At 36.8% G+C, this 26033-nt stretch overlaps 4 protein-coding genes and 1 long non-coding RNA gene across 9 annotated transcripts; 2 read left to right on the forward strand and 3 right to left on the reverse strand.

Annotated features, from left to right (window-relative positions):
* Nucleotides 1–416: 416 nt before the first annotated feature.
* On the reverse strand, nt 417–10025 carry LOC119993789 (transcription initiation factor TFIID subunit 5). 2 transcript variants are annotated; one of them, XM_038841026.1, is made up of 20 exons: nt 9790–10025; nt 9026–9107; nt 8844–8922; nt 8624–8721; nt 8478–8534; nt 7701–7788; nt 7483–7592; nt 6432–6539; nt 6201–6352; nt 4755–4865; nt 4511–4580; nt 4359–4398; nt 3185–3349; nt 2951–3027; nt 2220–2336; nt 1330–1595; nt 1128–1223; nt 929–1004; nt 764–834; nt 417–565 (listed from the first exon to the last, which is right to left on the reverse strand). In XM_038841026.1, exons 1-19 carry the CDS (start codon nt 10011–10013, stop codon nt 781–783), a joined length of 2070 nt encoding a protein of 689 aa, XP_038696954.1. In that variant the 5' UTR covers nt 10014–10025; the 3' UTR covers nt 417–565; nt 764–780. The 2 variants fall into 2 exon arrangements, with proteins under 2 accessions (XP_038696954.1, XP_038696953.1); XM_038841025.1 differs by having other exon boundaries at nt 470–834.
* Nucleotides 10026–11659: 1634 nt separating this feature from the next.
* On the forward strand, nt 11660–14814 carry LOC119993657 (protein POLAR-like 1). Its single transcript, XM_038840859.1, has 3 exons — nt 11660–12078; nt 12976–13400; nt 14137–14814. The coding sequence occupies exons 1-3, from the start codon at nt 11727–11729 to the stop codon at nt 14467–14469; spliced, it is 1110 nt and encodes a 369-aa protein (XP_038696787.1). The 5' UTR covers nt 11660–11726; the 3' UTR covers nt 14470–14814.
* Nucleotides 14815–15140: 326 nt separating this feature from the next.
* LOC119992570 (3-hydroxyisobutyryl-CoA hydrolase-like protein 2, mitochondrial) lies at nt 15141–20280 on the reverse strand. The gene is made up of 14 exons (XM_038839344.1): nt 20055–20280; nt 19811–19891; nt 19650–19718; nt 19349–19412; nt 19095–19174; nt 18618–18701; nt 17776–17860; nt 17162–17247; nt 16942–17063; nt 16348–16408; nt 15986–16084; nt 15794–15895; nt 15673–15714; nt 15141–15556 (listed from the first exon to the last, which is right to left on the reverse strand). Exons 1-14 carry the CDS (start codon nt 20175–20177, stop codon nt 15437–15439), a joined length of 1218 nt encoding a protein of 405 aa, XP_038695272.1. The 5' UTR covers nt 20178–20280; the 3' UTR covers nt 15141–15436.
* A 402-nt stretch (nt 20281–20682) lies between these two features.
* On the forward strand, nt 20683–25204 carry LOC119992569 (transmembrane 9 superfamily member 8-like). 4 transcript variants are annotated; one of them, XM_038839342.1, is made up of 8 exons: nt 20683–20904; nt 22039–22203; nt 22290–22399; nt 22496–22601; nt 22691–22803; nt 22923–23076; nt 23305–24507; nt 24759–25204. In XM_038839342.1, exons 1-7 carry the CDS (start codon nt 20782–20784, stop codon nt 24460–24462), a joined length of 1929 nt encoding a protein of 642 aa, XP_038695270.1. In that variant the 5' UTR covers nt 20683–20781; the 3' UTR covers nt 24463–24507; nt 24759–25204. The 4 variants fall into 4 exon arrangements, with proteins under 4 accessions (XP_038695270.1, XP_038695271.1, XP_038695269.1 ...); XM_038839343.1 differs by having other exon boundaries at nt 24763–25204; XM_038839341.1 differs by having other exon boundaries at nt 24812–25204.
* Nucleotides 24694–25596, reverse strand: LOC119992573. Its single transcript, XR_005466408.1, has 2 exons — nt 25291–25596; nt 24694–25242 (listed from the first exon to the last, which is right to left on the reverse strand). It is a non-coding gene; the product is annotated as an uncharacterized LOC119992573 (long non-coding RNA).
* Between the last annotated feature and the right edge of the window lie 437 nt (nt 25597–26033).

Genomic DNA, 26033 nt, shown 5'->3' on the forward strand with positions numbered 1-26033 from the left:
TGAAATGGAAAATTGGGCCAAATTTGCTCTAAGGTCATAGAAAGTGGGCTCGTAGGTAAATAATGACTCCAATCTCGAAATTGGGCCGAAGATTGCTCTAAGCACTTATTAGCTAGTTGTCGGGCCCATTTTTCGGGCCATCTACCATCCGTTCGCACCCAACGGAACTGATACGACCATCTACAAGACCCTTCTGTTCTTTTTTGTTGACTTGGTCAGGGCTGTGTTGGGCAACAAACGCATTCATGTTTGGCCTCAGGGACCCGTAGTAATCCAAGTCCGAAACCTACTAGCCGTTAGTAAGCCTTCTCACAGTCAAATTGATAAATAGATCGAACCCATTACCAATTGTACAATTTTTACAGTAGAATATTGATGTTGCGCTGAATTTGAAGATTTGGCCTGCCACCTTCAAGTCTCCGAGTGGTTCTACACCATACTGATCAGCCTTCTCAGTAGTTAAATAACATACAACATAATCATCAGCAGATACTCATACACCTCTCAAGCACAAAACACTCATCCATCGAGTCATCGAGATCACAATTATGTGGACCTCAGGATTCTGCAGACAGATATGGGTCTGATATTATCGAACAGCCTTTCTATATAATTAAGGATTCTATGAAGACAACAAAAAATACAAATGTCTAAGATACACGAACTGTCTTCTTAGATGACATCTTAGATGCCTAGCAATATCAGCTGATAAATAAAGCTTTTTTTTTTTAATCTGGAGCTGATAAATAAAGCTATTCCATGCCATAATCTGCAGTAAGTTCACGTGCTTTTCGTGAAAGCCCCAGCAGCGAATAGAAGATTCCTACGAGAAAACTTCTCACCAGAACAAGAAACATGCATTAGATTACAGTACAAGACAAGCTTTCAAAGAATTCAAGATAGTTATCCAAGCATTAGAGGACAATACCCGCAGAGCGTATACTGGAGAAGACTTGGTCACCAGAGTTTTTAAAGATCTAAGTCTGTTTGAGCTTCCACTTTTACTGAATAACAAAAAAAAATATCGAGGGTAAATAACTCCATATCCACATTATGATGAAAAAGAACAGAATTAATTGATTTGTCCTTTTCATCAGAATTAATTGATTTGTCAGGAACAAACTTACTTTTCTTCAGTTTTTGGCACCTTTGTACTGGTGTTGACGTCCCACAGTCTAACAGTGCAATCAGCAGACCCAGATGCAAGGAGTGAACCTTCACCACTGGTATGTCCAACAAAAGTTGAGAGTTACATATATACATGATCCAAGAAGAAAAGAAGCTCTAATACTGAATATACAGCTCTTCCTTGCAAGCAATGATTCCCACCTGAAAGCAAGTGACCAAACACATGAATTGTGACCCATCAAAGGAGAAACACATCGCCCACTTGAAAGGTCCCACATCATGACTGAGCCATCTTCATCGCCAGATGCCATATAACGGCCGTCAGGTGACATTGCTAATGACAAAATCATACTCCTATGACCAATAAAAATACGTACACACTCCCCACTCTGTACATCCCATAGCCGAACTGTTTTGTCACTAGAGCCAGTGGCAATGTAGTTGCAGTTCACATGCCACTGCACACACTACAACAGGTGGTTTCTAGATATCAGAAAGTGCGCATAAGAAATTTCTATGAGCAGCGAAAAAGAAAGAACCCGAGGGGGGGGGGTGGATGCAGATTATATTTCGAATAGAGAGGAAAACAAGTATTATTTATGCCAGATAAGGCAATGGGAAGAAAAAAAAAAGGCAGCAAAAAGAGACTGCCAGTATTTAAAATTTTACCCATAAAAACAAATCGCAAGATATAACCAGGAGCCGAAGACATTTGCCATTTAAGCCGTGAGCTGGGTGCAGAAACCCACGTTTGAGATAAAATGCAGTCACTGTATTTTTCACTTGATCCCCTCAAATTAGGTTGCCAACGCGTAAAGAATATGCCTTAGGCTTCTGTAAAGCAAATTAACAAGTTCCACAAGAGTATAGGCCTTGATTTTGAAAGCATGACTCAGTTTCAACTAGGGACACAGTTAAGCTATGGTAGGAATGCCCATGGTGGAATACAACAAACAGTCAACTAGCCAAACCATTATTAGTGTCACTATATCAGAACCCTTATCTGGTCAATATGCATGCTCAAGCAGAAGACAAAAAAAACACGCCCTAGACCCATCCAAACCCATGTAAGGAACACAAAGACTACTCACATCAACATCAGACAGGTGCCCTGCCATTAGTCTTAAAGGCTGTATTCTGTCCATCGACCAAATCCTTGCAGTTCGGTCATGGGAGGCACTAGCAAAATAGTGACCAACAGGACTAAACTGCACCACGAAATAAGGTTTGCAGAAGCTTAGAACCATATGGAAGGCATAAAACATAATATGAGAGGCCTAAAAAGAATACATGAAACAGGATTGAAAAAAAAAATAGCAAAGAAAATCAAACCCGAGAAAAATTCTCTTACGGGATATATATGTATTAACACATCAAATCATAAGCATAGCCATTCATTTCATAACTAAATTGAAAGAATGTGTAAGATGTTGTGTTCACTTCATCATACATTAGTCGATACCAGAACAGAGGGAAAATGACAAAAGGGAGTTGCACACTTGCACATCAAAGCTTTCTGTCAGGTGCTTGGCCACGATCTATTACATAACTCACATTTCTTCGCAACAGACAGATAGCAAATTTGTTATGTCAAATTACAAATAAAAGCATTTCTATGCCTTTTATAGAAATTGCTCTCCCATCACAAACCTTCTCAGTACCATAAAAAAAAAGCCCCCTCCACCATAAGAACAACAACAACAATCATAAGAAATGGATTAAACCGGCGAGCATAAACCAAAGAGACAGAGGGGAAAGATGAAGCAAATTTCAGAACTTCACGTCATTTACTGAATACGGGAGTACGGAGTCAATTTTATACCTGAACATCCCATACAGGGTAATTATGACCCTTGTAGCAAACAAGATTTGCATTCAGTTTTGTGCTCCACAATCGAACTGCAGCATAGTGATGTGATTTAAAGAGGGCACAGCAAAGGTCATTGTGTGCATCTGTGTAGGGGAGGGAGGGATATATATATATATATATATATATATATATAGAGAGAGAGAGAGAGAGAGAGAGGAGAAAGAGTAGATAATCCGGAAGACATACTTGTCGTGTCTGCCGAAGAGGAAAGAACAAAATCTCCAAGAGGACAAAAACTGGCTGAATAAACAGGCCCCGAATGACCTTGAAATAGTGTATATGACTTTTTCCCACCATTAGCACTAAGGACGTGTCCACTTGGAGAATTATCATCTTCACCCTGCAAAACAGCTGAAACAAGCACCTCACAATACAAACTCTTTTTACCTTAAATACCTTAGTAAGAAAGGAGCTCCACATATATCAGGCACTCATAGAGTCATAGTTAGGCCATGACTTCTAAAAGCCAAGTACTGTGCATAAAACTGTTTCAAAGGAAACTTGGTGATCAAGACAATAATAGGTCTGATAGGAAAAGTTGCAAAGATTGTAATTTTTTTTTTTATTCTCTACAATTCTGGATCGGAGTATGTTATAAATTTCAGTTCCAGTCACAAGCAAGAGTCGTTGCATGTATGACGTATCTTTGGATTTTGAGAGACCCTAATCTTAGTCCTAGCCCTAGTTATTTATTTCTTAAAGCTGTTGCAAACTTACAAATGGTAGCACTTCTATTAGAAAAATCACAAAAATGCTACCAAGCAAACAAACTTACAAATGCATTTTACTGAACTTACAAATCAATGCCAATATCCTTACAGTACAAAAAACAAGAACATATTTGTGCACATATTCTACGTACATGTATGTAATAATGATTCATGACAAAGATGTTCCTTGGTGACGTCACGTCCTGAAATCTAGTACACAGTCAGGAAAGAAATTCTTCAACTTAAATACATACATTGCCTAGACCCAAAACAAAAACTTTATCATGCTTTATTTGATCAATGCAATTATGCTATCAACAACCTACATTGGACCAACTTGGGCCATCATCAAAGAACTATAAGCGACAGTTGAGTAGTAAAAACTGTTAGAATATATTATTATGATTTAGTTTCATAATTTGTTGATTTAGGTTATTATGGTGTTTCCTTGATTTCTAAGTTTCCCTCATTCTAGGTGTGATTTTGCCTTCTATTCCCCTAAATAAGGCTCTCATTGTACTACGCAATATATCAAATCAACATTAGTAACCTTCTATTTTAACAAAACAATTTACAGCCACAATATCTTCTGCGCAAGCCGAGAATAATAAATCATCACAAGCAAAGTAATTTTATTCATATAGACTTACAATTGGCAGCCGGTTGTCCAAGTTTTTCCATATCCCAGACCTGTCCAGACACAATCAACAATTCAGCATACTCAGCGAGATATTTACTGATCACATAAACAAGGCAAATAAAAAAGATAAAACATTGAAAAATTCATGAGCTAATATACAACCTTCAGTGATGAGTCGGAAAATCCACCAGCAACCAAGGATCCATCATGTGATATTGATGAACAATTTAAACTAAAGAGAGAGAAGAAAAGATATCAGCAACTTACCAACATTTTTCTAATGAAAAAAGCAATTTACAAACAAGTAGCTTGAAGAAAATCAGTAATTTCACTAATTTGCAAACCAACCAAGAATTTTGACTAATACTGACAAAGCTGTCCAGTCAACAATAGGTTTAGTGATTACCCATTATGTGTGTTGATAAACGTGTAAAAGCTCACAGATGGCAGAGCAACACTACTCAACTGCACACGGTTTCTTAGATCTTCAAGAATAGATTGTTCTACTTCCGTTGGCCTGAAGCAGCATTAAAATGAATTAGATCATAACAGCAGTCAAACAAATTATTGTTCTCTTTTCCAAATGGCATACCGGTGCTGTGGTGCATTAATATTTCAAGAAGCACTATTTCCAATTCACGCATTAAATTGCATACAATTCCGAGCCTATAGATTTTCTTCCAGGTGCATTATTATCATTAGAGATCAGAGAAAAAAATATAACGCAATTAAAACTTGTTCAATTCGATGATGATTCCAAGCAATGCAAATTTTCGATGTGTATAAACCTATCCCAACGCCAGAGTTGGACATCATATCAAAGCCATCAGTGTGTTGCTTGAAAGAAAAATAATAAGAATAACAGTTAGTCCTCAGCATAAGCCTCTATTCCATCATAGTTTTAGCCAATATATTAGCATACAGCTGATTTTTTGGCTTTCAAAAGGCAGCCATTGTTCAAATTTTAAGTTTAATTTCAGCAGACAAGCTCCCTATAAGTTGAACATGCACCCTAAAACGTGTAGGCTTCTCAAGCATTGAGATACAAATCTGAGAGCATTAATAACCACCTCCATTGAGGTATAGTGGAAAAGGCAGTTACCATCTACCTGCTATTTGCAGGTTCAAAAGAAAAAGGAAATAGAACATTCGGGGAAAAAAATGACATCAATTAATAATCACCATGTCACTATGCTGTCAGGAATTATGGTAAAACCTCAAACCAAGGAAAAATTGATAGATCCATTTCAAATAAGATGATAACCTTGGAAGAGTCAAATATTATGCTTGAAATTTATACTATCTAATTATTTAATCATATCTAGTTCATTCAAACTTTTGGGATAAAGGCTTGAATGATTATGGCGATTTAGTATTCAATGAAACATGATAATATCATAACTCTTGGGAGTGCAGTAGAGTTATAAATTCTCAAAGATGCACAATTATAAACTCTTCGCGGGGATGTAAAGAATCCAAAGTGATCAAAGTACTGTTTCAGAACAATATATTTAAAAACTCTAAAAGAACATTATTTTAATATCAGACACTTAAGACTCTTAACAGCTAAACCAAGCTGAATTAGAGTCTACCGTAGGCACTACAATGTCAGTATATTACTACAACCAACTTTACAAAGTATAAATGCATAACAACTGAATTTTACTCACTACTATCACAACTTTTTCTGACCCCTCAAAATTATTATTTTCCTGGGGGAATACTTTCAAGTTTCAAACATTTTAAGACCTGCATAAATTATTCAAAGATTATCTCCAAGGAAAATCATCTCCTTCTCAAAACCATAATCTATAGTTTAATAAGGAATTTGATAAAGGGTTCTAGGATATACATTACTGGTAAAGTAAGTTCTGGTTTGACTCGCGGTGCTGCAGCAATGGTGTTAGCCTCTGGACGCACAGCTTTGGTCGTTGCACTAGCAGCTTTCTCCTTTTTCATCTTCTTCAGCGAAGCACCTTGCTTTCCACTTTCTACTGATCTTTTCTGAATCACAACAGATAGCACAAAGATAAGATAAATTTCAAGAGACTAGAATATAAACCAGTATGGCAAATAAGTGTACCTTATTCTCATCCATGTCCCCCTCTTTACTTTCTCCTTCCGTCTTATCTGAATCAGGCAGCAAGCCTCCACCCTTCTCTAAGCGGTCTTCAAAAGAATCTTCAAGCAACTAAGACAGTCATATGAAAAAAAAATCTGAAAATCAAACCACCATATGAAAAACTAGAGAATTTATACAAATTACCTTATATTTTCTCAAGCAATGATACTACTTTCTACCAGAAGAAGAAAAAGAGAAAGAGGTGCATCCTTAGTACAATGGAATTTATTAGAACAATGAACTGCACTATATGCCATTATGGTGTGCTTTAAAAGCTCATAGTCAAACTCATGATCCTTGAAAAGCACATTTGTCAGAAGCAGATCCTCTTTACAAGTTTTATTTTGTTACCATCATGGCCTTCTTCCATATGCACAGTAGCATAGTGATCACTTCGACATTTAACATAATTTTGATATAACACCTACTAACAATCTATGAGCCAAATTAAGATTTGGACCTTCTCTCAACATTTAGGTAATGTCAATTTTACCTGTGACAGCCTAGGCCGTCACTAGAAAATTTTAAGCTTCAATGTTATTCATGTAACCAACTCTTACTTTGTTGGGTGAAACAGAGGAATGATTCTGATACATCTGCAAAAGTCCAAAGACTCCGAACAGATATATACTGCAATGCAGAGACATGAAAACAAGCTGAACCAATAAGAAAACCACAATCTATATCTGGGAATAATTTCAGACAGGCTGAAGCAATCAACAAACTAACTAGACCACTTTTTTTATGTTTAACAATATTTCTGAATGGTAATAAATAATGTCCTAGTTATTTAGGGAAAAATAAGTAAATTATCCTCCTCAATGGACATGAGCATGAACTTTCTGACGCAAGAAAGAGCATCAAGGTGCTTCACTTGGGGAAAAATAAAGAAAAGCTAATTTAATAATTTATCTATGAAGTGTGACGGGAAGAAATAACAGTTAAAGGAATTTAAAGCTCAATAGAAAATTTAAAAGTTTAAGATAGGACTTCAAAAGCATCATGTACTCACCCCCCAATGTATTTCTTTCTTATTTATCTGATTAGCTACATCCTGGCTGCTTCCAATAAGTGTCACAGCCTCAGCATCATCAGATATCAAACACGGCTGACCAGGAGAAACTGCCAAGAAATTGTAGACAATGATAAGCACATAAGAGCATTGCAGAAAGCTACAACCCATTACAAAATGTACGCTAGGCAAATATACATGGAAGCAAGCATTTGTACCTTGGAAATTAATATGCTCATTGATAATACCGAGTATCGTAGTGGATTCTGACTTGTGCAGATATTGGAGCATAAGGTCATAAGAGTACTGGACAGGTAATCAACAGTCAATTTTCAACTATTAACATAAAATGATAAAGCTTAAGCAATAAGTAATGAACAAATAGAAAATGTAAAAAAAACTCAACACAGGGGGAGTTTAAACCTAATAATAACCTCTTGAACACATCTATGATGTCCCTATAAGAGTTCCAGCACATACAGAAGGGTTGTAGCAAAGCAAATTATATAAGAAGTTACAAACAATGGTTTATAATTTGCAAGCATAACTGCCCAAGCTCATGCATTACAAATTTATAACAGCAAATGCATATGCACACAAATAATAAATACTAGATTCTCCACAGTATATACAAACGAGCCCTTTCCTGGCACCTCCAGGTGCTGCACATTAGTAATATTGCATTTTGCATTCTAAAAATACCTATCGACCACCTATACATGATTTAATAACACAAAGAAAATAACCATAAGTGGAACCGTTTTTTCTTTTGATTAAGTTCTGAATGCCAACTCTTTACAAAATATTACCAGCTTTCCATGCTACAGCATGGTAGAAACTAGAAATCATCTTAAAGGCATAGTAAACCATGGCATGGAGTGAAATAGGCAGCAAATAACCATGCAGCTAGTCGAAACATTTTTGACAAAAAGAAATCAAGCCGCTAGTAATATGTCAATAAAGATAACAATCTAACAGAAAAATAAAGCAATTACCTGACACATCTTTACGTTGACTTTGCTTTGCCTAAGAGTATTAGCAAACTCCATCTCCTGATTAAGAGTTTGACCATGAGATATCGTAAGAGACAGTCCCAAATCTAATGAATAGGGATATATTTCAATGCTCAGGAATGTATAACCTCGAGATGGGAGGGTGAAAGAACTCCTTCCAACTTCTGAAGATCTCGTGAGTGCATGAGTTCATGGTCTCCACGAAACCTATTGAAGAAGGTTCTACCTGAGGATATCAACCATGTTGCCATGATCAAGTAAGATATCGTTCGACTAGTAGGAGACTCTAGAAAGTGTTGCAATCTATAATGAAGAAAATGAACAACAGAAAGGCACTTAAAACTATACCCTCTTGAATGTGTCGTTTCGCCACCAGGTCCATAAAACAATGGATAAATACCGGATAGAGCACACGTAGTAACTCAGGCTACATAATTCAAAGATCATCAATGTCACCGAGCTGGGAAACTACATATCAAATATTACAAATGAAATATCCAATAAAAAATGGCTGCTCAATAACTGATTACCTTGTATAAGTCTAATGAATTTTGAGCCCATGACTTTAATTTCTCATATCCATCATAGTATTGTGTTGGACCACTCTCTGATCTGAAAAACAATAATTCCCATTTTAATAGACACCAAAAACAACAATGTAGGTATGAGTCGTACAAAATAAAACATGTGAAGAAAAAGTTCTTCCCTCCCAGCTCCTCCAAATCACATTCATGTCCATAGCATTCACACCAATATGCGGGGGGTTTTTTTTTTTTCCTTTCAGGTTACTTAGCCCTCATTCAAACAATTTACGATTATATATGGAAAGTATGCATATACTGATTAAGAACAGCTATTGGCCAAGGAAGCGTCAACCTAAGAACTGAATCTTCGATCATTAGCCCTTAGGAGTTAGGAAGATGCTCCCTTCACTTTTGTTCATATTTTCAGTTGTAACTCAGCAAAAAATATACTCAGTCATAATCAACAGGGGGGTTATTGAGAAGCAACCATCGTCAAACTTATATTGGTAACATTTGAATAGAACGCCATAAACCCTAACCAAACCAGTATTTCAAAAATTAGGAATCATTTTTTGAGGGAAAGCAAGAAAACGAGTAGATAAATCACATAGTTTAAATTGTTCATGAGAAATTTTAATCTCACATTTTTTCGTTCCTAAGTTTCTAAACCCTAGTAAGTACATGGCGTCCAAAATTCAAGAGAACATCACAGCGCCGTATCCTCCGAGAGATTATTGACTTCACAGATGAGAATGAAAGAGAAATATCACCGTGAAAATGAGAGAATGAGCTTCGAGAATTCAGTGTCCGAGTGGAGATCGCCAGAGTTATTGTTGGTAGTGGCGGTGCTGCTGTTGCTTTTATGAAGCTCTTCTTGGAAAGCGAGCTCCGCTTGCTTGAATCCCTTCTTCTTCAGGTAAATTTCTACGAACTTCACGATATTCTCTTCGTCCATTCTTTCTTCTTCCTCCACTGCTTCGCTATTCCTCCACATAGGGCAAAACAAACAAACGTTTTCTTTCTCCTCTTTTTTGCTGTATATAAAGCTAGCCGTGAAGACTGTCGGGCTCATGCCCAATCTCACTGGGCCGAATAAGTAAATGAGGACTGGATTTGACCCATTTTATGGGCCTACCATTACAGCTGGATTAATTGGACCTTTACGGGTCAACAGGTTCGAGCCCTCTCTTATTGGACTCTCAATTAACATATCCACTATCCAGCAGAGCCAATACAAAGCCCGTAGTTCATCCTAGTCTACGATTTTAGCCGAAGTAAATCACTAAATCACATGACCAATTCTTGAATGTTCGTAACTTATTATATGTTGCTAATTAATCAAGTCACGTTTTGCGAACCTCCCATTATAGCGATAATTAGGGGTGTAGATGGTCAGTTACGATCGATTTTTTTTTTAAAAAATTTACATGAATTTAATATGTTGATCAATTGGTTATTGACGATTATTTCAGTTTTTTGTTGGTTCTATTAAAAAAATATGTAAACTTTTAAAAAAAATAAATGACCGATAAATTCGGTTATCGATCAGATCGATTATATAGATAATTTTGGATCGCCGTGCTTAGAACATATTTCTTTTGTTTTTTTTTAATAACCGCCATATGGTGCCATTAAAGAACACAATGGGATTCCAAATTCCTCTAGTTAAAACATGTTGGAAAATTTAAAACTCTAATTGTGCTTGAGATATCGTTGTGGCTCTACTTTCGCCAAAAACAATTTACGTAATTTTTATGGTAACTTGAATTCTAAAATGATATATGATAATACTAATTTGATTATAATTCTATTACTGTAATATTATATATATATATTTAAGACATTTTTTTCATATATAATATGCGGATGAAAACAAATGTCATGCCTAGTTAGGCATCATAAGAAATTAGTGAGTAGTGATTCCCTCTCTAATTTTCACTAAAACCGTAAAATTTGTTTACACAATACTACGCCTAGCAAGACGAACCTGTAGGTTTGGTCATGACGCCCATAACCCGACACGATAGAGACTATTTCGCAAGAAGTTCGTTGGAAGCTTTACATCTATAATCACAACAATTGAACAAACATGTGATTATGTAATCATCCATGTATGGCGGGGAGTTCGTTAGAATCTCAATGTCCATGCCTCAACCATTATAGAAAATAATATTTTGACTCATCCCAAGTACACACTTCACTCTTGAATTACTCGTAAGAAAATTATTGACTCGGGCATTGAAGTGTCCCTAGGTCGACAAGGGCCACCCTCATTTTATTCTTGCAAATTTTGAGGTTCGCCTTCTACATCACATTTTGAATCCCTAACGTGTCGGTTATACAAATTTTTGCATCCACATAATATTTGTTAAAGCTTAAAATTTATATATTTTTTGTTAATACTTTGGCGCCTTGTTATTTTAAACCTTATCCCCTTAAAATCTCATGTATTTTTTTGAACGAAATTAATAATTACCCTACATCAGCAATAATTCCATTTTCAAAATCCATCTTAAAATTCAAATTAATTAATTAATTAATTATCCAATAAATTGTGGGCTGCGCGAATATTCCAAGAGTCGTGCTGGAAACAATAAATAGGACATCCCAAAAAACGTGATTATCACCAAACATTTTCCCGCCAAGGAATCATTCTTTACTGTAGCATTTACTCTCCCCTGCGAAAACCTCCCAAAACCAGTCCCCGATGAATCCAATCTTTAATGACCGTCGTTCTTCCTATATATCACCAGATAACCCTAGCGTTCCTCTCCGGATTTTGGATGTCTTGCACCAAAACGACGACGATTTCGAGGAGTTATCAATGGACGACGGCGGAGAAGGGTGTTGGGTGTCACAGTACTCATCGCCGCGCCGGATTAGTTCGGTCCTTAAGCGGTGTTTCAAGGGGAAGAAAAGTAACGTGGCGGTGAAGAATGAGAAGAGAAGGGAAGAGGTAGGGAGGGAGGGGTTAAATGACCAAACTACGGTGGCTGTGAGCCGTTCGATTGAGGGTTTCAACGGTGTAAATCCGTCTGCATCGGTGCAGGATGAGTCAAGTGAGTGACTGCAAAAACTATTTACATTGAATTTGTACCATTAATTTTTTTATATATTTGTTAAAATTCAATCTATGAATTCCAAACAAGTTAGGCCCGGCATGAGTCCAGGTAAATTTTAAAATCAAGACTAGTTAATTGAGTATATGATCAATCTAGGTTTATGAGTTTGGTCAATTTCATTGAATATTGGCCATAATTTTGTCTATGGTTTACCGGAAGTTGTTATAATTAACGGATGGATTACCTTCATTGTGTTTGAGTATTTGAGTTCTCAATCTCTTGGGTTGAGTTGTTGGTTTTATTGAGTAAATTCATGGAATTCCTCCCTCATATTGACTGTATTATCATGAGCAATTTTACTTTGTTGGAGTATTTTAGTTCTTAAATGTTAGTGGTATTTGAATTTCGATTTTCTTGGGGCATGTAAATTCATATTAGATATGTATTCACATACTTATATACGTGATGTATCATGCTGTTGTTTAACTCAACTAAATAGAATTGTTTTGGTTTCTTAGTTGAAGTTGTTTAACTCAACTAAATAGAATTGTTTTGGTTTCTTAGTTGAAATTGTTTAACTCAACTAAATAGAATTGTTTTGGTTTCTTGGTTTCAACTTCAAATGTTGATTTCATCATTTCTGTTGGATGCCACCCTAGAATGACCAACAAGAACTAAAAAACTTGCTGCTAGAATGAGTTACATAGTGTTTACAATTAAAACGCTAAATGTTGATTTCGTCAGTTCTGTTGGATGCTATCTTGTATACCTTTGTTCATCTTCATGTTTGGGATTCTTTTTCTATGATACTAATATGTCATCCTATATAAAACGTACTGGAGTTTTAGTTGACTGCTGGGTTCATCATTTTTTTCTTGTGTAAAATATTTGCAGGGCAGTGTACGAACGAAATGTCTTTCAATTTGGGAGTTGGGTGTTACCTGTTACATCTCATTGCTGCAAGTAAAGAAGAACTTAATAAGATGATGGAATTGCGGGGACAGATGGAGGTGCTAGTAGGAAATGTGAAAAAGGAATTGGAAAGGAAAGAGACATATGCCTATTCCACCACAGATGCCCAAGAAGGTCCAATTTGTGATGACGTCCAACTCTCTACTCAAATCTTTGGGACATCTTATGGTTTGCGAGAATCATCAACAACCACAGTATGTAATCAGTCTTTGAAGTGTTCTTCGCATAGACAGGATGGGTGTTCAGGAGAAATGGATCAACTTGAAGTTGAACTTGAAGCAGAGTTAAAACTTTTGCAACTCCACACGGCTTCAGAGAAAAGAAGGGAACATCCGCACGAAGATGAGGTAAAGAAATGTTGGTCATGTACTTCTTTATGAGTAGTAGGCTTGTTTATCATCTTGAGTGAATTGTACTGAGTTTTTATGCTGATGGCATCTATGGTGCCCACGAATTGCTAGCTTGCTTTAACGAGTCTTAGTTGGTCTCCTCTATGATGCCCATTTATAGAGGTCCTTGGAAGGTTGTTCTGAAAGTTCTATTAGTGTACAGGATAACATTTCGACTTGACAGAACCCACTCACCCAAATACACTGTTTCACTAGAGTTTGAATTTGCGTGGATGCTTATAGCTAGGTCCACAAGTCTTGGTCCAACAAACATTCTGTAACTCATTCTAGCAGCAAGTTTTTTAGTTCTCGTTGCTCATTCTAGGGTGACATCAGAATTATAGGAGTCCTGCATGGTATGAGGTGGTGAAGAGCGCACCTATTGACTGATGGGTAGGAAAGCAACTTCCTTAACCTAAACACTTGCATTTGTATTCATCAAGGTTCACTGTTTGTATGGCTTTTTATAAGATTAGGATTTTCTGTCGCAGACTTTAGTACTTGTGATCATTACTTGAAATAGACATGTTCAGTTTAAGTTTCTTCTTGGAAATAAATGTTGTTTATTAATCACTCAAGTGTACTGAAGAAATCATTTGATTTTGTTCATTATTATTCTAATGCTTAGTTTATTTGCCTTTTGTGAACTTTAGCTTGATCATAGGCTTACTGCTGCATTATCTATTATTATTAGAAATCTCAAGATACTGTCATAGAAACTGCATCTCCAAGAAGCTGCGGTGAGAGCTCTGGGGAAGTCGTTGACCATGTGAATGACGCTGGCAATGGTGTTTACGAGGGTGTTTGTCCTTATGAGCTTGAGAGAAGATTGCATGAACTACTTGAAGCCAGACAAGAAGAGCACATTAGAAAGCTGGAAGCTGCCTTAGAATCTGCCAACCATAAGATTCGCGAGAAAGAAATAGAGGTTTCTTGGTGGAAAGACACAGCACAGCTTATCTCACATCACATCCCAGAGACTTCACGGCTCAGTTCCCAGCATGAACCAGATTCTTGTGACATGTGAGCATGAAATTAGATGGATGAGAGCTATATGTCTGTCAGGTTGCTATGTATATCTGCAGTTGGTTTTTGTGCTTTCAATGATTCGAGTTGCTTTGCCTTTTCTGCTTACAAAATGCACATACTATGAGAATTGAGAAGACTTGCTCAAAGAAATGCCTAATGAGCAAATAGGAATACACAGTTCTTAGGGAATACTGGAAACATTCTTTAACATGAGTTATAAGCTTTAGTTGTTCCCTAGTCTTTTTGCTTTCTATATTGAGCAATTACTCATTGTAAAGTGTTACTTTCTTCATTTCTCTAGATCTTATGGGGACAGTACAATTTTAATTGAAAACTGAAATTACATTTATTATTGAGTTCTCCATATCTAGGGAATGAGGATAGCTGTTATACGTTAATGAGTAAAGATAATAAAGAAAGAAACTTTGATGATGCCTGAGACCAGCTGTTGATGAATAGTTCTTACTGTCACTTACCATAAATGGCTCGTAGATTTTCATGAAGAGTAATCTGGTTTAAATTCCAGTTGTTGCTTGAGATGCAACATCCTATAGAGCCTATCATCTAGATTAATTATGTATGCGTTGGTGCAGAAGCAATTCGCTCACTCAAGCTTATTAAATATAAACCAGTTTGCATGATCATTCATCATGTGGCCCTCTTTCCAGGTAAGCTAATCTGATAATATCTTGTATTGAAATGCAGACTATGCAGTACAAGTTTCTTTCTTTTCAGAATCATTATAATCTAAAGGTTTGAAATGGCAGAAAACCCAAAATTCCTATGACATCAAAACATACTTGTTAACAACATTCACTTCTCTAAACACGTTCAAATGGAGCATTGAGATTACAAGTTATTACACCAACGAATGCAAGGAACTATTTCTGGCAGAGCTCATAGTGGCCCGATTTCAAGTAACTAAAAAAAATAATCTGCTCTGTTTTGACTTGCATTGATGCGTTTCACATATAAGGTTCTCGCAATGCCAGAGGGAGCAACAGTTCAGGCTCAAGATCACCAAGTGGAGAGAAATACCAGTCTACCATGTCTTTAGTCACATCTTGTAAAGTTGGAGGGTCCCACTACATAAGTTAAGATCACCAAAAAAAAAAGAAAAAGATTTGGCATCAGCTAAACAATCTTAAGAACATAACAGAAGCTCAAAAAGAACTCATGGTTGTGATAATAGATTTTCTACCTTTGGAGCAAAATCCTTGTCCACTAATCGAGCACGAATACCCTGTGACAGATGAATTCAGAGAGATAAAAATGGGTTTCTACAATTTTCTCTACGAGAAAGATAAAAACAACCAGCATACCTCACAAAAGTCATTGGAGATCTGTTTGGAGATCCCGGTGAGGGATATTCTATATTCACGAACTAGACACTGATCAAGCGATTGAAATCTGCCTTCTCGTATCTGATTCTCACAGGAAAAAGGAAAAAAGAAAACATTAGGCTATACACTAACATAACGAGACCCACATAGGCATATGTTGAGAAAACTCACAGATCGCAGAGTAATTTTTAAGCTCAATGGGGAGGCTTCTTTCATTTTTTTGAGGACTCTAGTGCACCATTCATCATAAGAATCAGCTGCTTCTTTTTCCTGGGTGGATCAATATAAAAAAAGAATAGTAATCTATCAGGAACTGGAATAACACATAAATCAAATTTCTTAATAAAGACACGGAACTATCACGTGCAAGAAAAGAAACGCCTATTAAGTACTAGCAAAAAAGTCACCTTAATGAATTTCTTTTCAAGTAGCCAAGCTTTGCCAAATGCCAACAATGATACGAATGCTACCACACATATCAGACACTACACATTTATGATTTACATAACAATAACCAGTTATATAAATCTTACCAAAGCATCTATAATTTCCTCAACCGTGTCATGACTGAAACATTTGTCGATTGTGTCAATCCTGAAATAAAAATTGCACGGGGAGGGGGAAGTTAGTCAGATGCAAAAATAATACTTATTACATAGTGCTTCAAGCTTGCCAACATTCCAAATTTCTCAGAGCATAAATGAGCTCATATGAAATCATCACCATAGACAAGTTTTTCACTTAATAGAAAAAATGTAGAACAAGGTAAAGACGAAAGATCATGCCATCAGAAACAATGTTGAATTTAAACCTTTTGCAGAATGGAATACAATTAAACTTATGGACTACATCTCTCTTCAATGCCATTTTTTTCCTTAAAAGGACAGGGAGCAGTTACAAATATTAAGATGAAAGATCATTAGTTGATTCCCCAGTCAATGACATACGGAGTTGAGGTCACCCCAAAACTTCCCAATAAAAGTTGGACAATCAAGATTCTCAGACAAAATATGAACAAAAGGTGCAATTCATGATCCACACAACAAACTAATACCATCGCTGAACAGGTCTGAAGGCCACATAAGTAAAGGAATACCAGAACTAAGAAGTGCGCAATTGAACATTACTTATGAAGAACACTTGTCCCATCTAGATAGACAAGGTCACCATATTGTGAAAGAGAATTCTCTATGGCAGAAGGGACATCTGTCATCAGTTTACCAACACGTTCTTCAAGTAAAGTAAGTCTCTGTCAGGGAAACAAAATTGGTATAAGCAACAAAGTACTAAATCAGTAGCAATAAACAACAAAGAAACTGGAAGGGGTAAGGAGAAACTAGAACAAACCGCATTTAATGAATAGTGGGTAGCAAGGCCGCAAGCAATCATTTCTACGCCGTTAAGCTTTTCTCCAGTTAATGCTAGGAATTCACCTGAAACAAGAAGAGACAATAAAATCGATTACATGAAAGGTAATTTCCAATAATAGATATCTTTCATGAAACAAAAAAGGGAAGAAATCATCTTTCATTTTGCAGCAAAGTTATTAATTATCATATTGTACTCAGAAGCACATTTAGTTTCATTCACATGACATAACAGAAGGTAGAAAATAGATTTTTAGTATATTGCCAGGGTAGACCAATACACGCACAAGAAAAATATACGGGAGATAGAACAAATATGAACACTAGTGTTTTCAACAACAGTACTGCAATCGGATGCCAGTTATAAAAATAATCATCCACAAAGAGGGTAAACATTTTCACGAAGAAAAATGACAGTCTAATAATCTTGAGATGTGACCTAAACCATGTCCGTCTCAAAAATTACACCAGCAAAGAAGGCCCCCCCAGGCCCCGACAGAAGTACTCACTCAAGAGAAATTCTATAAAAAATGGTGTAGTATATAGAAACTCATTCACACTTGTAAACGAATGCATGGCTCAATTGGAAATTACCTAAGTAACCAGGCAAGCGAGAAAGATAAAAGGAAGCCCCTCCATCAGGGTGGAAACCCATCTGAGCTTCTGGATTAGCGAAGACCTGTAAATTTTGATCGTTCGTAAGAACTAAACAATCAGAAGGCCTACCAAAAAATAAGCAAAAAGGGTGCAGGACATGAATTAAATAGAGCAGAAAACACAATTTTGGAGTCTTTCCGCTTATGTTCAAAAGACTCGTACCATTTAATTGAAATGGATTGACTCTCACCAGCAATTCAATCATGATAAAAAATTTCCACAGCAGAGGCACTATCCCTAAGCAGTGACCATCTTTTAGCAAAATGACCTTCATCTTACCATAAATGAACAACATATTTAACTTAAATTAGAGGATAAGCACTGTTATTAATCCAAGGATAACATTTTTATTTAAAAGATGTTATAGCGTGAACATGAATTATATGCTTTCCTAAACATAAAATCCTCTTTTTTACTACTATAGGATAAATACAAAGGGAATGACCGAATTTAACATGCCAATCAGGACATACATAACAAAAGACACAAGGGAATACTGAGTGAATCCACAGGCAAGATAACACATAGATGAAATTTCAGAGTGCCTTAGATCACACCACATATCCCTTAGATCTTTAATGCCGTTCAAATTAAATGATGAAATGAACTAACTTTTATGTCAATATAATGCATAAAAGCTTGTTCATATGTAACATAGAATTCAACTATAATATGTTTCAATTATAAGAACCACAGGGAATACTGATGATTCAAAGGAAACTCATCTCAATGTAAATTTAGTAAAGATAGCATTTACTGGAGAGGGGCCAGTCACATACAGTTTTATCAGTTACCACACGAAACATTCCTGGTAGTGAAATTCCAGCTCCACATCCCATAGTTATACCATCCAATATGGCCACCTGCACAGGTATCGCTTAAATGAGAAATAAATGAGATAACTTTGACCATTTAACCAATTATTTTTGTTCTATCATTCAGACAAGAATGCCAAAGAAAAAGAAAAAGAATTATGCTACATCTTTCTATAATAATTTCTTGTGGAAAAAGTGCTTCTATTTAAATACATGAATTAGATAAATAGATAGTAGCACAATATCTATTCACCACAACACATCTTTCTTCCACCCACAGCTGGATAGCTTATCTTCAATCCTCTTCGTGGATAACAGATAACTTTAGTTTCAATGCCAATCGATTGAACATCTTTGACTGACAAACCTTTTCTTTTCTATTCTCTTCAAGTTGTAAGATATTATGTTTAACATCACAATAATCAATGGTCGAATGCTCACATGCGGCTTCAAATATGTTCCTTGTAGGTACACAAACTTGTATAATGTCTCAAAAAAACTTTTACACTCATCATCTTTCCCTGCACATGTTCGAAACAGCATAATTAAAACAGCAATACCACTGCTATTATCTGAAAACCCCAAAGTGAAAACAGCTGCTGAGCAATAACACAATGAAAGCACATATCATGAACTTTGAGAAATTGCAACATTGATCAGAATGGAATATAGTGAAACCTTCAAATGTTTCCCACCTTCATTCAGTAATCTATATAGTGCAACAACATCTGCTCCGGAACAGAAAGCCCTGCCACTACCCTTCACAAAAGTTCAAGAAAACATTTTAGATTAGGACAACAAACATGGAACATGTTCATTCTATTTCACTCATTCCAGAACCAAATTAACTTCTCTTGGGGAAAAATATGTTCCAAAATTCATTACAAAATCATGTTATAGAATACAAACAAACATGAACATCCCAATAAATCTGGTGAAGAGCAATTTCTGCCCGAGTTTCCTAGTGTCAACTGTGTCAAACTGTTGATGTTATACCTTCATTAATACAAATCCAATATCTGAATTCTCTTCCCAGGACTCATACAGTCTCTTAAGCCGAGCCACCTACAGACATACACAACTTCAATCAATACCAAAACGAACCACCCAACACAGGGAGCGGCAAAGAACAAAAAAAAGGCAAAAGCGAAGCAAACCATTGAAGTCGTAAGTGAGTTAAGAACAGACGGCCGATTGAGAATCGCCGCTCTTGATTTAGGTCTCCCTTCAACCAAAATCTGGAAAAAAAATTCCACATTTTAAGTGATAAGCACAAGTGTTTTTACTCCAAACTGAGCATAACAACGAAAGGGTTCCCTCTGAAAAAGCCAAATGAACTCGGATTGCATAGGAAACCGCTTAAATACTCAGATGTTCATCTAGAGAGAGAGAAAGAGCGACCTCGTCTTGGAAAACATCATGTTCTGCGTAACTCGGTTGAGCAGAGAAGCCTCTTTGATGTGAGAGAATCCGAAATCTGTGAAATGAGTTTCTTATCGTCACCACACCTTTTAATCTCTGCATCTCCTCTTTCCTGCCTTCAGATGCTTGAGAAAATGCCGCCCTCGCTTTGCTTGGCACACTCGCTCAACGCAAAGTTCAAACGGCTGAAAACCTCTGGAGAGGAAAGCTGCGCCGCGTGTATAGTTTGCTGCCTTCATGTGATCATGGGCTGAGCTCCCAGTAACAGGCTCTAGGCCCATTTAAATGAGTAAGATTGGGCCAAATTGAAGCCCTTTAAAGTTTAAAGCCCATTCTGATCTTCCCATGAGGCCATGATACAAAGCATGATACACACAATTTTGAGACATATAATTTGAAATTAATATTTATATTTAAATATGTGTCGGTTCAGTGGATGTTTTCATTGTAGGAGTATTTTAAAAAAACCAACAGGGTGGGCTCCACTTCGATGCCAGTGAATCCTTCCGATAAGTGACACGTGGCAAGATCGGATGGGCGATCAGCCATCACGGGACGAAACGCAACTGTAGAGCGCGTAGGTCGAGATCTAAAGCACTCAGCTTCTTTGCTTGTCTTTCCCGTTCCGTTCTCTTTATAGCATAAAAATCTTCAACGCCATAAACACCACTTCCAGATCTGAAGCTTCTCGATCTCTCCTGAAACGATGTCGTTTCAGAGCAGGTCTTTCTTGCTCTACACATTTACCGTCGCCGCCGTCCTTCTCGCTTTTATCCATGGCGGTCACTCCTTCTATCTTCCCGGTGTTGCTCCCCAGGACTTCGAAAAGGTCAGCTATCAATTACATACACGTGCTTGTGTAGATATACACTCTGACACACATGTTCCTCACATCTATGCTATTGTTTGTATATTTTCGATCTGATCTTGTGTGCATTGGATCTGCCTTTGATTTGGTATGTCGATTATAGATTTTGTTGGTTTTCTGAGACCGATGTTTATTTTTCGTTAAAATGTTTTGAGAGAGAGGAAAGTGGAGATTCGAACGTTGCGCTGCATGTTAGTTTACTCGAATGGAGAATAGCTATGAGATCGTGGGAATGGTTCAATTAGGATGTAAATGTTACTTTTACACGTCTAGTGTGGAATTGCTGATATTTATTAATGCACCGAAAGTTTCGCAGGAATTAAAATGTTGCACTGCATATAATGCTTGATCAAGGACTGTAATGAATGTGAATTTTTTCGAATTTTGATAATCAGGATCATTGTAATTAGTCAACTAAGAGGACTGTTTTTTTCTCTGCCCTCTGGTATTTTCTAAGTTGCAGGTGCACTAGTTATGATTAAGTTCTTTGAGGATTCTCATGTAATATGTTTTTCTCATGATTAGCACCCATATAAAGCAATCATAGCACAGAGAATTGAGTTTGCAGCACTCATAACACAGTAGCTGCTGTGGTAACTTTTTACCAAAAGTATATTTTCCAGGCAATGTATAATACAGAGCATTTTAACCTTGCTATATATGCAATAACACTACAAGGATCAATTTACGAGTATTACACGTAGTATGATCACAGTACTACTACTGTATTTCCTGTAATTTACTTTTTCTGGGTGAGAATTAGAGTGTTTGTTTTGCTTTGATATTTTTCCTCCCGGATGCTGTTTAACTACATGGTTGAAATGGAAAAATAGTCCTTGTTACATTTTGGTGAACATTCTACTGAAATCAATTGGCGTCTGATGGTTTGCCTACTCTTTTTAGCGAGTGACATTTGATTACACACAAAAGTTTATTTATATGATAGTACACTCTCTGTACCACTCATGGAACTATGAAAAATAGTTTTTTATTTATCTCTTAAGATGAGTAGGATTCTGGCAATTGTACAAAGAAAAAACGTTTAAGTGATTTGACTTTTTTGGTTATATACTTATTTTTTGTCCTTGGATGCAGGGAAATGAGTTGTTGGTGAAAGTGAACAAACTGACATCGACAAAGACGCAACTTCCCTACTCATATTATTCTCTGCCGTATTGTCGCCCAAAAAAGATAATCGATAGTGCAGAGAATCTTGGGGAAGTGCTTCGCGGTGACCGGATTGAGAACTCCCCCTATGTGGTGAGTTTCAGTATTCTTGCTGCTTGTAAACCAGCCAACCTATTTATTGACATCAAATTCTTTTCACTGATTTGAAATTGTTGCAGTTTAAAATGCTGGAACCCCAAATGTGTAAAATTGTTTGTCGCATCACGCTTGATGCCAAAACTACGAAGGAGTTTAAGGAGAAGATTGATGATGAGTATCGGGTCAACATGTATGAAATTCTGTTGGATGCATGTAGTCAATAATCTTATTCTCCCTCGACCAATAATTTTTTTATCTTATGCCTAATTTGTCATCCATGCGACAGGATCCTTGATAACCTTCCACTGGTTTTTCCCATTAGAAGATCGGATCAAGAATCTCCTGTTTATCTGCTTGGCTATTATCTTGGGCTCAAAGGCCAATATAGTGGGGTATGCACATAACATGTCAGCACTGAATTGCTGTTTCTTTGTGGATGCATGCATACTTTTCTTTGCTTACATTGTCTAATCATATGCAGTCTAAAGTAGATAGATACTTCATCAACAACCATCTGGCATTCACTGTTAAGTATCACAAAGATCTGCAAACTGACTCTGCCAGAATTGTGGGTTTTGAAGTCAAATCATTTAGGTCTGTCTTCCAGTACTTCCTTTCCCAAGAAATGGCTCTTTCTTGTAATTCTTCTCTGAGTAGTATCTCTATCCATCAGTGTTCTCCTTCTTATTATTTTTTTGTTATTGTGTGTACAGTGTCAAGCATGAATACGAAGGAAACTGGAACGGTGACAAGACTCGTTTAACCTCCTGTGACCCCCAGGCAAAACGCATGGTTATCAATTCAAACTCTCCTCAAGAAGTTGAAGAGAAGAAGGAAATCATATTTACATATGATGTTGAATTTGTGGTGAGTTCCTTGATGTTAAGCTCTAACTTTGGATGAGCTATTGTTTCTTTTACTTCTATTTTTTTGGGTGCTGGGGGTGTGGGTGGGGAGAGAGTTCTGAATTCCACTTCGCAATCGCCTCTGATCCTAACTTGTTAACTTTACTGGCTGTGAACAGAGAACGAACTTGTGAAGTGTATTTTTTTTTTTATCTTACCATTTTCTCACCCTCAGTTGTCTACATTGCAGCCAAGTGATGTGAAATGGGCATCTAGATGGGATGCATACCTTCTAATGAGTGATGATCAAATACACTGGTTCTCTATTGTCAATTCTTTGATGATTGTTCTCTTCCTCTCGGGCATGGTGGCAATGATAATGCTTCGAACTCTATACCGTGACATATCAAAGTACAATGAACTTGAGACTCAGGAGGAGGCCCAAGAAGAGACAGGATGGAAACTTGTCCATGGGGATGTTTTCAGGTCCCCAACCAGTTCAGATTTACTGTGTGTTTATGTTGGAACAGGTGTTCAATTCTTTGGGATGTTACTTGTCACTATGATGTTTGCCCTCCTTGGATTCCTATCCCCTTCAAATCGAGGAGGTCTTATGACAGCCATGCTCTTGCTTTGGGTCTTCATGGGCATCTTTGCTGGCTATGCCTCTGCGCGTTTGTACAAAATGTTTAAAGGAACGGAATGGAAAAAAATTGCTCTCAGGACTGCAATCTTGTTCCCAGGAATTGTTTCAGCCATTTTCTTTGTATTGAATGCTCTTATATGGGGCGAAAAATCATCTGGGGCTGTGCCATTTGGCACCATGTTTGCTCTAGTATTCTTATGGTTTGGCATTTCAGTTCCACTCGTGTTTGTGGGTGGCTATGTCGGGTTCAGGAAACCGGCAATTGAGGATCCTGTGAAGACAAATAAGATTCCAAGGCAGATTCCTGAGCAGGCTTGGTACATGAACCCTGCATTCTCAATTCTAATAGGAGGAATACTCCCATTTGGAGCTGTTTTCATTGAACTCTTTTTCATCCTCACCTCTATATGGCTAAATCAATTCTACTACATCTTTGGGTTCCTGTTCTTGGTCTTCTTAATCCTCCTGGTCACTTGTGCTGAGATAACAATTGTGCTTTGCTACTTCCAGTTGTGTAGTGAGGACTACCTTTGGTGGTGGAGATCCTACCTTACATCAGGCTCATCCGCACTATACCTCTTCCTATATGCCACGTTCTATTTCTTCACGAAGCTTGAAATCACGAAGTTTGTTTCTGGAGTCTTGTACTTCGGCTACATGTTGATTGCTTCCTATTCATTCTTTGTGCTAACTGGCACTATCGGGTTCTATTCATGCTTTTGGTTCACAAGGCTGATCTACTCATCAGTGAAAATCGATTGAGCTATGTGAAGTCGTGGATGACATTATCTTCTTGAGTAAATCAAAGTAAGATTCGAACTTCGTAGTTATATGATCATACCCCCTCATATGTAAACTTCGTTTGATCATTTTTTTAACAGACAGGGGTAAAGTTTTTATTGTCATAGCTTTTTATTTTTGGTTCAATTTGTATTTGTATTGGGAATACACATCATCTAATGTAGGTTGTCAAGAAGCTCTGTGATGCTCATGTTTTTTTTTTTTTTGTCATATTGCGACATTGATATTCATTTGGTGAATAATGTGAAAAATGGTAGTCAGGATGTTTTTTATTAGTTCTGAGAGCTGCACATAATTTGTCTTCAAATAGGAGCTGAAATAGGGAGGGCGTTGGATCCTCGGAGTTGATTCTAGCAAGCCTTCAATCTTCTTCTGGCATTCGGCATTGCCTATGGTTCGTTTGATGTTCACTCTAGTAAGCCTTCTATCTACTGGCATTCTGCATTGCATATGGTTCATTTGATGTTCACTCTAGTAAGCCTCCTATCCGATGGCATTTGGCATCGCTTTTGGTTCATTTGATGGTCATGGGGGTGTGCCAGTCGCCAGATAAGTTAGTAAAGTTGGTTTTTGATATTTTTAATTGTAATGCCAATGACTAATCTTAGTTTCAGTTGCGTTTTTATATTCTGTAGACTCGGTGTCCATTTGGGATGAAGATGTGAGAGATTGTTTCTACAATTCATAATACCATTGTTTATTAGGCTGTGCATTTAAGCGATTTAGTTTTTAGTTGCCTAACTTGGTATTGCTGTCTGCCGTTAGCCGGTTACACAATTGATCCAATACACACTGATCCAAAGATAATTTCAATACTTTTTTATTGATTGTGTTAATGCAATTACTGTTAAATGAATTTCAAATTACTCTTTTGAGTGTTTTGTGATAAAGTAATGAGAAACACGTTTACTAATACAATTTATGCTTAAAACTTATTATCCTATACCCACTGCCAACCACATAAAAACGCGGAAAATGAGTTTCGGCATTTCCACATGATCTGTACCATTGAATGCATTGGGGGTTGCATTGGATGGTTTTAGCTAAGCATTTTCTTCGGACAAATATAGAACCAAAATGAATCGTTTTATGTCTATTACCAGCTCTAACTAGGGGTGGAAGTTCGGTTTAACGGTTCGGTTTGGAACCGGAAACCACGAAACCGAATATTTTCGGTTTGTTGTTTTTATAAACCGGACCAAACCGTTTAATATGTACAAACCGTTTTAAACCGAACCGAAAATTTCGGTTTGGTTTTCGATTTTACCGGTTTAAACCGGATAATTATTTGTATATATGAATTTCTTATCTCTGAACCTGTAAACCTACATTATGTATTTGTTTCAATTGCAAATTGCATTCTGTGGAAACTAGAAATCAACATGTTCAAATGCAAATTGGTAAATCACAATTCTCAAACATACATTCTTGAAGTTCCACTAATCCTTCACTCATTGAGTCCTTGGCAATTAAAAACATTAATTTGTATATATTGTTTTATTTATATAAAACTATAAAAATATTATTAAACA

The sequence above is a fragment of the Tripterygium wilfordii genome, chromosome 23, assembly GCF_013401445.1.
Source record: "Tripterygium wilfordii isolate XIE 37 chromosome 23, ASM1340144v1, whole genome shotgun sequence".
In the NCBI taxonomy this organism is placed as follows: domain Eukaryota; kingdom Viridiplantae; phylum Streptophyta; class Magnoliopsida; order Celastrales; family Celastraceae; genus Tripterygium; species Tripterygium wilfordii.

Excerpts from the sequence above, each read along its gene's own strand:
- LOC119993789 (XM_038841026.1), bottom strand. The coding sequence starts at position 10,013 with ATGTGGAGGAATAGCGAAGCAGTGGAGGAAGAAGAAAGAATGGACGAA. Across the intron at positions 6,540-7,482 it reads AGAAAGAAATACATTGGGGG|TTGCTTGAAGATTCTTTTGA; the intron begins GTGAGTACATGA and ends TGACTGTCTTAG. Across the intron at positions 3,350-4,358 it reads TGGACAACCGGCTGCCAATT|CTGTTTTGCAGGGTGAAGAT; the intron begins GTAAGTCTATAT and ends TGCTTGTTTCAG.
- LOC119993657 (XM_038840859.1), top strand. The coding sequence starts at position 11,727 with ATGAATCCAATCTTTAATGACCGTCGTTCTTCCTATATATCACCAGAT. Across the intron at positions 12,079-12,975 it reads ATCGGTGCAGGATGAGTCAA|GGCAGTGTACGAACGAAATG; the intron begins GTGAGTGACTGC and ends AAATATTTGCAG. Across the intron at positions 13,401-14,136 it reads AACATCCGCACGAAGATGAG|AAATCTCAAGATACTGTCAT; the intron begins GTAAAGAAATGT and ends TATTATTATTAG.
- LOC119992570 (XM_038839344.1), bottom strand. The coding sequence starts at position 20,177 with ATGCAGAGATTAAAAGGTGTGGTGACGATAAGAAACTCATTTCACAGA. Across the intron at positions 19,892-20,054 it reads ATGATGTTTTCCAAGACGAG|ATTTTGGTTGAAGGGAGACC; the intron begins GTCGCTCTTTCT and ends TTTTTTTTCCAG. Across the intron at positions 17,064-17,161 it reads CCCACTATTCATTAAATGCG|AGACTTACTTTACTTGAAGA; the intron begins GTTTGTTCTAGT and ends TTTCCCTGACAG.
- LOC119992569 (XM_038839342.1), top strand. The coding sequence starts at position 20,782 with ATGTCGTTTCAGAGCAGGTCTTTCTTGCTCTACACATTTACCGTCGCC. Across the intron at positions 22,400-22,495 it reads GATGAGTATCGGGTCAACAT|GATCCTTGATAACCTTCCAC; the intron begins GTATGAAATTCT and ends TCCATGCGACAG. Across the intron at positions 22,602-22,690 it reads TCAAAGGCCAATATAGTGGG|TCTAAAGTAGATAGATACTT; the intron begins GTATGCACATAA and ends AATCATATGCAG.